The 11,221-nt window shown below is 40.6% G+C and overlaps 1 protein-coding gene across 1 annotated transcript in view; it reads right to left on the reverse strand.

Annotated features, from left to right (window-relative positions):
• The window catches only part of AGBL4 (ATP/GTP binding protein-like 4), a gene marked incomplete at both ends in the record, with an annotated part of 72,500 nt that extends 71,053 nt beyond the window's left edge, over positions 1–1,447 (reverse strand). The window contains one exon of the mRNA XM_009868285.1: positions 1,336–1,447. Within this exon, the coding sequence (XP_009866587.1) occupies positions 1,336–1,447 (112 nt within the window). The remainder of the gene's footprint in view (positions 1–1,335) is intronic.
• Positions 1,448–11,221: the final 9,774 nt, after the last annotated feature.

Consider the following 11,221-nt stretch of genomic DNA (forward strand, 5'->3'; position numbering starts at 1 on the left):
ACCCAACCTTCTTGTAATGTTTAAGGACCTCTTTATTCTTAGAAAAAACCCTTTATTCTCAGACAAAGTAGCTTGCATGCTATCTCCATCATCTAGAATGAAAATTGTCTTGTTCTTTGGTGTAGGAAACAAAGGAAAGACCAGACTGGCTGTAAAGCTCCATTCTGTACTTTGCGTCATCACCCTAATACAGCAAGGCTTAGGAACCTTGGTCTCAGGCACAAGGCAAGGTGGTGCACAAACAGAATAGAAAGACAAATTCTGGGCCAAACAATTAGCAGCCTAAGAAAATAATTTCTATGCAATTGGATTCCACTCTATATGTAAGGACTTTATCTATTGACCTATCTTTCTTGTACTTAAAACCCCTTCTGTACGGGTATTACTACTAGCTGGAAGATAAAAAGTCCAATTAAGATGCATGGGGAGAACTGGGAGTTAAATTAAAGGAGCTCTTATCCTATACAAGATGTAGCCAGGGGTAAGAATCCCTTTTCTTTATTAGAAAGGTAAACCATGTTCTTTTTTACACTACCAGAAAAAAAATCCCCAAAATTAGCAAAACATCAGAGAATTAAAAATCCAAATGCCATCTCTGTAATGGGAAGCAGAAAAAGAGTACAAATACCAGGAATCCCATATATAAAAAGTAATTATCTATGAAATCTCCTCTTATTTTTTGGCAGTGATTTTTTTCCTACCCATCTCCATATTTGTTCAGCAGTTTTTCTTAGGTGCCACGTTCAATAATCCTTCTGTGCTTTGATGTCGAACATTCAATAGCTGTCTGCCTCCCTCCCACTCCTCCATATTCTCTGCAATCCATCTTCTCTGATTAGCTGAGATTTCACCTTCAAGAACACCTCTGCCTCTCTGACTGAGCATGAGTGTGTGTCTGTGTGTGTATAAAATATTTGCAAATATTATCCCTCCTCCTGCTCCACACGCCACATAGCAACCCCTGCAGAAGCTCTGGATTAAACATCAATGCCATTCAGTAATTCAATTTGGGGGGCCTGCTGTTTCGAATCCAGCTCAGGACATCAATGAGAGCAGCTCGATTGAATTTAGAGCCTGCTTTCAGAATTATTCCATATTTAATCTGAGCTGAACTTCATTCCATTTGCTTTCTCCACTCTGATGCTTCCTGTGACAAAAGACACAAATGTTCCCTGATCTCACGCAGTGGGGGTGGTGTTTGTTTACTTCTCTCTCATTTCGGTTTGTCACTGGATTAAGCCACGTCAGAGTTACTGGCATCTTGCACAACCCCGCAGCAGGAGAGAGTCGGCACCTCATCAAGTTGCTGTTGTGTCATCATCTTTCCCCACTCACCGGATCGCTGTACATCTCAATGATGAGCTGTTTCACTCCATGCAGTGTGGGATGAGCCCAAGGAGATGGATTTGCCCAGTGCCGGTTTAAATCAAACCCCATCAGGGAGCACCTGCACACACACAAAAAAAGAACACATACAAAGGGCATATAGGGGCTGCAGGCTCTTCTGGCTTCAGCTGCAGAATTAGGACTATATTCTGCAGCTGGTGTATTTAAACAAGTTATTCACGTGGAAAAAAGAAAAGCAAATGCTCCTCCAAGGAAGAGGAAATTCTGCAACATTGGCAACTTTTAGAAGTAACATGGTAAGTAGAGTATCGAGCATCAACTGAAACATCTTTGGTCATTCAGCCTTCTTCCCCTCCACAACACATTTGCTCACTCTATCCTTTAGCAGCTTGCACTGGAAGAGCCTGTTTGGCCTTCAAGGTTCCCTTCTCTTCACAGCTCTAGCTGAAGTCTAAAGCTATGAGGATGATTCATGAACTGCATCACCAGGCCTTTACTTTGCCCTCAGTCAAGCCTTGACTCAGCAAAGCTGTTAAGAGCACTGAAATCAATGGCCATTAAGTATGCGCTTCAGGGATTTAAAGCATGAATATAATTGTTCCACTAACCCAGGTCCTCAGTCTCTTCCTGTAATTCCTCAGTCTCTCCTGTAATTGCCTACACAACAGTTAGCCAGCCAAGACACTAAGTTTAAATGCTTATTGGCCATTAAATCTTGTGGGTGCTGAAGCATGTATGCCACCTTGGCTTCTCCTTCCTGCCATGACTCATATGTCTCTTACTACATTGCCATGAGTTTGATGCTGCTACTCTATGTCCCAGAGAGTAATATCCCATTCTTTGTGAAGTCCCATTGAAACTCAGCAGGCTGTTGTCAGAGTGAACAACACTCAAACCTCAAAGTGGCACAAATCGGAGGGTGAAATCATGTTCCTTGCCCACTGCACAGATTACCTAGATAATCTGTGGCCACTGATAGAAGTAGAGAGAAAAGTCTCTTCTGCCATTTCAAGCTGAGCTTGGGACCAGCGAACCTTGGAACCAGCGAACCTTGGAACCAGTGGGCCTTGGGTAGATTTTGCTCAGAAATTTTATGAAAGACCACACAAAAAAGTTCAGGTAGGGATGCAACTTCCTTTACATTCAAAACAAACACATAAAAATCAACCTCATTGCTAAGCCTTAAAAGCTTCATCAGAAAAGGAGATCTTTTATTGATCTCTGGTCTGTTACAAGAATGTCTGTTCAGCCTTAATCTTTTTAACACACCTATGCAAATAATAGAGATTTACTCCAGTAGCACTACTCTTTGACAAAACTAAGAATCTGATAATAGAAAACATAAGTTCAATGGGCAAAAAGAAAAGAAAAGGCCTCACTTCTGTAACAGCTAAAACAAATGATTGCCTACATCAAACCCAAATAAAAACTAAGACAGAGGTGTGAAATGCTAAGAAAAATGAGGGGAAGAAACTAGAGGATTTAATTTCCAAAAATGATGAATGTGTATTTTCCGATGAACCAAAAAGTATAAAGGTAATGGGATGTTCTTCTGTAAAAATTCTTCTGGGAAGCTGAGCAGGCAGGAGCTGCCATGCTCCTTGGCCTTAGACAACCCAACCATCAGGCTGTCTGGGTGTTCAGACACCCAGCTGCCAGCTCTGCAACTCCATCACTGCTGACCCGGTGTACAGATGAGCCAGATGGCTCACTGTCGTGGAGAAAGCCACCTTTTTGTCTTGGTGGTCAGTTGTTTACTTGTCTAGAGAACAGATGGATTCCAGCTCTGGACACTCCAACAGCAACAATTCCACAACAGAAAAAGTTGTCTCCATCCCACTATAAAGCAGAACATACTACATAACATTTCTCTCTGTCTTTTTTTTTTTTTTTTAATCTTTATGTAAACTCTTTCCATGCAGTTTTCCTAAATCCTATCTTCCTTTGAACTCACCAACATTAATATAAAATCTGAAGTACTTCCAGAGACAAAGGCGGAATTACACTGAGATAAAACTGGTTTAAGAATAGAATCATAGGAATTACTTTTTCATTTTAAAAAGCAGAAACTGTGGCGATCATCTTAAGTCTTACTGTATTTTGGCACAGTTCCCAAGAAAACATGATGTTCACTTTACAGGATAACTTTCCTAAGAGATCAGAACCTGAATTCATATCCTCTTATAGGGTTAATGTGTCCCATTTATATTTTGGTTTAGGAATATCTAAAACTAACAACACAACAGAAAACAAGTATATTTTGATTTCATTATGTTTATCTCCAAAGCATATTGAAGTGGCCAAGCTACAAAACATCCAAATTTTAAATTCAAACATAGCTTGCCAATATGAAATTTGGGGTTTGGGACATTTCAGATAACTTTATATAAAGTCATCCCTACAGGGTACAGAAGTAAGAAATATCTAATTTCTGTGAGATACTAATGCACTGTGATATGCAGTATATGAATTTGCCATAAATATCCGGTTAGTGATGAATCTCACAGTTTATTTTGAGCAACAAGAACAGCTGAAAATAGTTGTCTTTACTTGAGAAGACTTTATAAACAGAAGGAATCAATGCTTGACAAACAAGTTATTCATTTGGGAAGCTCCTCTGAGCTCTATTTAATAGGAACCCAAATTAATTTCCAAATATCATTTAGCTAGTCTTTGATGTGGTATATCACATCTTTATCAATGTAACAACAATTAATTAAATTTCTGATGTAGGCATTACTATTTCTTTCCAGTCTGGGAACAGTGTAAAATTTTCTTTTCTCCACGCCCCTGTTTTTAAATCTTTTTTCTTTCCTTTTTGCCTAAAGACAAATTTGTGTCTACCACATTCTCTCTCTATTCATCTCTTGCAAACTTGTAGTCTCTCTAAGGAAACATCAAGTTGCGTTCTTTGGTACTTCAGATTTGATTATTGACTCTATTACATGGAGAACTGTCTCCCAAAGCTCACATATATCAGGACATGACCAAAACATACGGCAAGAATCTCCCACATGCCTATTACAGATCCTGCATTCATTATATTCTCTTGCTCCCAGATGATGTGATCTCCCTTGTGGCTAATATCTCCAATGCAAGAAGTTGAACAGGATAACGTAAAAAAACTGCATCTTGCGCTGCTTTTTAATTCCCCTTACCAACCTTAAACCAGTTCATTTCTAGTACACATTGCTTGCTGCTTCCATTGCTTAACTGTTTACCTGCTGCGTCAAACACTGTGTGGGCAAAGTACAGATATAGTTAAATTCTGGAAACAGCAGCTCTACGATGGAAAACAACTGTGTTCCAATATAGCATGGGATCTTTCGATATCTTTCTTACTCAGACCAATGACAACAAGTGTTGTCATTGGCTTCAATATGGTTCCTCATGTGACTGTAAGAGTTTCCCCGATTTGGAAAGGGCCTCCAAATCTGTCCTAAACAGGCTTACTTTGTGCAGTAAATAAACCAATGTGTTTAGCACAAAATTAACAAAGGCAACTCCCCCCCCCCAAATTACATCAAAGCTGATCTTTGAAAGGGAATATGGAGGAGAACAGACCAGGAGACATTACTTCTCCAGGAGGTGCATGGGAAGATAAGAGCAGCTTCAAAATCAGTGAGGGCTGGAGCAGATGAACATTTGCAGAGTAAGAGCACTGGAGAACACCTCATTCCATGAGATTTAATGGCCATGCTCATGAATGCTATTACAAATGTGGCAGGTAATATTGACACAGAGCGAGATAAGAATGATATGCTAGCACAGTCATAGGTTAGAAAAAAGTGTAATCAGAAGTAGGTGAGCTTTCTATAACAAGCAAAGTAGCAAACTGCTACTATTAGCCGATTGTGGTCTTCATACATGCTGCAAAAACCTGAGCTGTGCGTCACATAGTCATTGCCAATACAGAAAAGGACATGTATGCAATTTAAAATATTTAAACTGTTAACAATTGTTTGAATTTTGGATTATGCTTGTTAGGGTTTGCTAGATATACAGACCACATACTATGTTTCCGCTCTGTGACTGAATGTACATTTAAATCAGGTTCTGTGATTATACTTGTTGGGTTAGAATTTGCATTTCACAAATGTTCTCTAGCCTTTTTCTAAAATTTCTGTTTTCTATAAGTAGATAAATTTATTACAGTGTTTATAAATTTACATAAACACAGTGCAAATTCAGTCAAAGCAAATGAGTTTCAAAATTGAAATGGAAACTGAAACATTTTGCAGTATTCATCCCTCCCTACTTGGGAGGCAGCCAGATCTCAAGAGGTTACCAGCTCCACTCAGTAAAAACAAAGATGGCTCAGACCAGCATTCAGCGTGCTGGGCAATTACATGGACAGAACCTTCTTGCCTCTGGTGGCTTAACTCATCACTGGTTTTAAGGATTTCTTATGCAGCTGCTTTAACAAAAACATCCTTATCCCTTGCTAGAACTGAGGAAGGTTTAGTACCAAGGCATATGCTGGGTTTATTTTTAGGGCTGCTTCCTTTTCTTTTGGGTTCTGCCTCTACTGTCTGGAATCTCCAAGTTATAGAAACCTCCAGGAACTCTGCCTTCCTTTCACTTCGTTGGGTTTTTTTTCCTCCCCTGTTCATTTTTCCTACTATGTGAGTCTAAGTCTCTCACTAACAGACCCATTTCCACAAGGTGAGATACGGAGAATAATGGAGGAAAGGAGTTAAAGAAATCCTTTTTCATGGCATATGATTTATTACAAAGGCAGCTCTACACTCTTCCCTTCAGCTTTGTAAGGTTGCGTTGGTTCATTGGATCAGTACCAGGTGAATCTCCAGATAATGCTGCACACAAAGCCAGGGAGTTCAAATCCACAAATGGCACTACCAACAAGGTTAGGATTTAAAATTGAAAAGGCAGTGGTGGTGGGGGGGGTGCGCTCACTTTTTTTTTTTCTCCTCAGGCTTATTGCAATAAGAGTGGAGACAGAGGGTAATTGGTCTCTATTGTTGCACTTCTTTGAAGCAAAAGTTATAGCAAGAAACTGCTGTGAGACTGCAGCCTGCAATATCATGCAGGAAGAGTACGTGTGCAGTAAGAGAGTGAATACAAGGCAAACACATGGAAGAATTGCTTCTTTTAAAAAATATATTAAACCTGATATAGTCACGACATTTTACAAATCAACTCTACACCTGCTGAAGTCAGTCTCTTCATTAGTGTGTATTTCACCATTTGTGTGCTTGGGGTTTGAGATTTATGCATTTGCCTATTATTCATTAAAGAGGATTCATTTAAGCCCACACGTTCTAAGGCAATTAGGTAGCAAGAGATCCTAATGCTCCAGCTACAGAGAATTCTCCCCTCCCAACTCTCTCTTCCCCTCCCCAGCTTTTTGCATTTTTAATTTAAAGCTCTGGAAACCTTCACAAAGGCTATTTAACATAACCGCTGCAGTGTGCTCCAGGCAGAAGTGGCCATACAGAGCAGAAGAGCATTAGCTCCCAGAGACCACATGGTGGAGTAGATGTTTACAGAATGAGCACTGCATGGTGTACTGACATAATTTTAAATAGTACATGACGGTTAAAGATGTGTTTCTCCATTTTCTGTGTAAACAATGTTAAATAAGAATAAACACAAAGGGATATTTTCTTCTGATGAATACATGCATTTCTGAGAGCTGGTAATAGGCGTTACAGGCACATGTACCAAGGAGAAACTGCATCCCCACCTGACATGGGCAGACTCCCTTCTCTGATATTCAGGATATATCTCAAGTCTAGCATTTAACTCTCCCTACACACCCTGGGTCCTCAGTAATGCCAGAAGAATTCCATGAAGCAGAATGCTGGAAATAAAAACCCATCCCACACTCAGGAGAATCACACCCTGTGAGTGTTCCTGGGATGCAAGCTGGTAAGATCCCATCAGTAGCATAACTCATTCCTGCAGCTAGCAAAGCGCTCATCCGCCACACTGTGTACTTTCCTCCATGTTGCCCAGTCCAATTTTCAGTTTTTCAAGGGGCAGGGTCTCCAATGCATCCTCTGGGAGGCAAGTCACTCTTCAGCAAGGTTCTCCCATTGGAAGTGCACGCCTGGCCCTGTGTGTGGATCTCTCTGAACAAATGCTCTGGAGGAGCAGGTCTGTCCTGCTCCTGAAAGGAGTTTCCCAGGACTCCCACTCCCAGCCACACAGAGTCACGCTGGCACGTCAACCTTGGGCACCCAGATTTTTTAACCAAGTTACTGAGAACACCTACAGCTCCTCTATTTTAAAGACTGATTCATTGTCTGGCCTTTTCAGAACCAAACATGTCATTAACTTAATGAAAGGAATGCAGCAGACAGTGGTTTCTTTGCAACCTTTTGATCCCAAAAAATTTCCACCACAGACGCTGACCCTTCAGAAATTTCACATACATAGACCATAATGCAGCACTATGCGAACTTGCTCTCCTGATATGTTCTGAAATCCACCTGCAACTCATGTATCACAAGTCGTAAACCCCTGAGAAACAGAATTTTAATTTCTGTGTGCTTAATTTACTGGACTCCCACTTCTGTCAGTGCCGTGAATAGGTCAAGCTCCCCCAGGTTCTCCTGACCAGTCTGCCTGACACTTCCACACAATGCCCTAATCCTGCCTCCTTGCAAACCTTTCCCTTCAGACAGGCAGACTTTTAAAAAAAATCCTTGTATTTCTTTGTCATTCTGCATTCCTGAAGGTTGGGGACGGGTGGAGATGAGGTAAACTCATCACAGTAGTTCACAGAAAGCAGCTGATATACATGTAAGCGTTTCTGAAGACACAGCTCATCTTGAACCATACTTTCGTTCCCACTTCTGCCCCTTCTCAGACTACGCAATTAATCTGACACACAACCAACTTCACAATTATTAAGTCAATACTCCAGCTTCTGTAGAATGACATTCCCCACCGTTACAACACATATTTCACATATATCCTGGCAGACGAAGCTGGCAGTCTTACTTAACCTACTCACCTTCAGGCTAGAGGAAAGGAATGTCACGTTCCCTGCAGACCAGCATTTTGTAAACAACCCCAAAAGATGGTTCAGCTGTTACTATGAGACCTACTACATGCAGAAAATTGCAGTCAAAGGAACTAATCCTAACATCACAAAGTTGGGCTCTTAAAGGTTTAGATGTGCCACAGCTGCACAGATACACACAACCTTCATCCAACCTTCTGTCTGTCCTTATTATGACAGAGCTAGTAACTGCTTGAGCACAGGGTGTTTTTCCACAGGGCTCTTGCTTTGTTCTGTGCACAGGATCAACATTGCTCATTAACGAGTAGACTATTCAATATTTTGGCTTTTCCTTCTTGTTCAATACGCAGCCCTAGGCTCCTGCTTACCGCATGCTACTCAAAGCCCGCTCTAAGGACAGAGCTATTCAGTTCTTCATAGCTTTTCTAAAGTGCTTAGCACTGCAGGAGACAACTGCTTTATAAACAGCGATGGACTAATTTTCCCAACAGCACTTGTACAAGAGGGGCTGACACTGTCCCCAATTCATAAAAGAGCAACTGGACAAAAAGTGACTTACATAAGAGACACCTGCTAATTTGGGCCACCTTATCTGAGAGACGTTGACAGGATTTTTAAAAGAACTTAGATTTATGCAGCATGTTACATGTCTGGCATCTAACTGACTCTGATTTGAGCTGAAGCTGACTGTACTCAAAGCTGACCCCAAAATGACAATATGTGTGGATAGAATATTAGAAATATCCAAGTTTGTGGAATTGGGACAGTCAGAGGTCACTGTAAAATGGTAAGACATTACTGGCTCATGAATGGGTTTTGGGTATTTTTTAACTATACCTTAATTCAGCCATTGTGGTTGGCTTTGGATCCCAATATTGCTGCATGCAACTGTGTCTGAGAACCTGCTCTAATACACAGTGGTTAGGGTTAGCATTGTAGCTGATATTTCCTTTATTCTCCAAGAGGATTAAGTGATTATTGTGCTATATTACACGCTACCAGATTATTTGCATCCAGGACATCACTTACTCAAAGGCTACACACACATTCTCACTAGGCCATGTCAAAATTCAGACAACGGTCCATCTCCATCACTACAAAAACCTTTTACTCTTTAATATCTTTAAGCGAGGGTTTGACTTGCTATGAAAACTGTCAAGGTGTGTGCTATTCTGATGAGATAGTAAACAGAAAAACAATACAGGACTGGCAAACTGCTGCCTGAATACTAACAAGCAAGGCTTAACTGCCCAGCACCAGGGAGCACAGTTGCTGGCTTCCTTTTATAACTGTTTGCTAACAGGCTCTAACACACTCAAGTATTTCTCACTCCCATACACAGCCAGAATATTGATTGTATTCCTGCGTAGTCTTGCCAGGTCTGTAACTCATTCAGCTTGCAAATGACTTTTTGGATATGCAAGCATCCATCTATTTTGGGTTGGTGGGAAAAAAGGCCCCTTTCATTGTCTCTGCACAGCATTACTCAACTCATAAACATTGCTTGCAAGCAGCCTAACCTCTGCTTCATTAGTTAGCATGTATAATTCTCATCAAAGATTTGAGTCAATGATATGTCCATTGGCTAGGCTCTCCAATACAAAGTCCCTTTACCGCTCTTACATACGGTTGTATGGAAATGGTCCTGAACAAACCCCAAGGTCTCCAGAAGAGGAGAAAATGACCCAGAGGTTCACTTAAGGTGACGACATGAGACTGTTAAGACCTCTTACGCAACTTAAGGAGAAATTGCAATGCCTTGGTTCCTCACTTGTAAAAATAATTATATTATCAATCCTCCACGGTGTTTTGAGCAGAAATACCCAAAGGATTATGAAGCACTTTGGTGCTACAGCGATGGGGATATATTAGGCTCTACAGATGGAGATTAAGCGATATACAGAATCACAGAAGAGTTTTCGGACAGAACCTGAATTTTGGTGAGGTTAACTTCCAACAAGACTGTGCTACTTAAACACTTCTGAAATGCCTGTAAGAGTAATAAGATATTCCAGTTTATTTTACCAGAGAAATTCTCTCAGGTTTTGGGTGGAGAAGGGGGATTTCTGTGGGCTTGTTTTATCAGTGAACATTTCCTCTTGTTTCTTCTACTCTCAACCCCCATAACTAAAGATATTTTCCTCTCCAATGTATCTTTATTCTCACTTTAATTTTCAAGGTCATCTGGCCTACTGAGTGTGTTGCATATTGCTGTCTAATTAAAGAGAAAAGATTAACCTTATTATATTAGATTGTTCTAGCACCTGCCAGCTGACTACTCTGCATCAGCAAAGGGACAATATGGCCAAGCCAGTTATAAAAAAAACAACAAAAAAACCCCCAAAAGCCCACAACAAACAAATCAAGACCCAAACAACAACAAAAAAAACCATACCGAAACCCCATACTATTTCATCTTTGGAAGTCCACCAAAAACTGAGCATGATGCAAATGTTCTTCCCATAATCACTGCTATGATAAAATAATAAATATTTCATAGCAGAAATAATACCAATGTCTTGTCTGTCACATAACATTTCAGAAGATGGCAGGCAAGCTATAAAGCCCTGATCTGTCTCCGATTGCAGTCAGCAAAAAGTCCAGATGCTTTCAAAGGGAGTTAAATCAGGCTCAGATCTTTTTCGATCACTTGTTAATTTAAGGGGCAGAGTTTTACCATCTGAGCTTCACTGTCTGGTGTTGCCTCAGCCCAAACAACACACAAAAAAAGGAACTATCTGACAGAGCGCTGGGCTCTGTTCCATTACCAATTTCTACTTCAAGTCCCTTAGGCTTTGTGTTTTCCACCAATCCCATCAGTTAAGCACACCATACGCCCTAGAAGCAATCTACCTGGCAAAGATATATTTCTCATAATACTCC

The sequence above is a fragment of the Apaloderma vittatum genome, unplaced genomic scaffold (genome assembly GCF_000703405.1).
Source record: "Apaloderma vittatum isolate BGI_N311 unplaced genomic scaffold, ASM70340v1 scaffold8804, whole genome shotgun sequence".
Lineage (NCBI taxonomy): Eukaryota > Metazoa > Chordata > Aves > Trogoniformes > Trogonidae > Apaloderma > Apaloderma vittatum.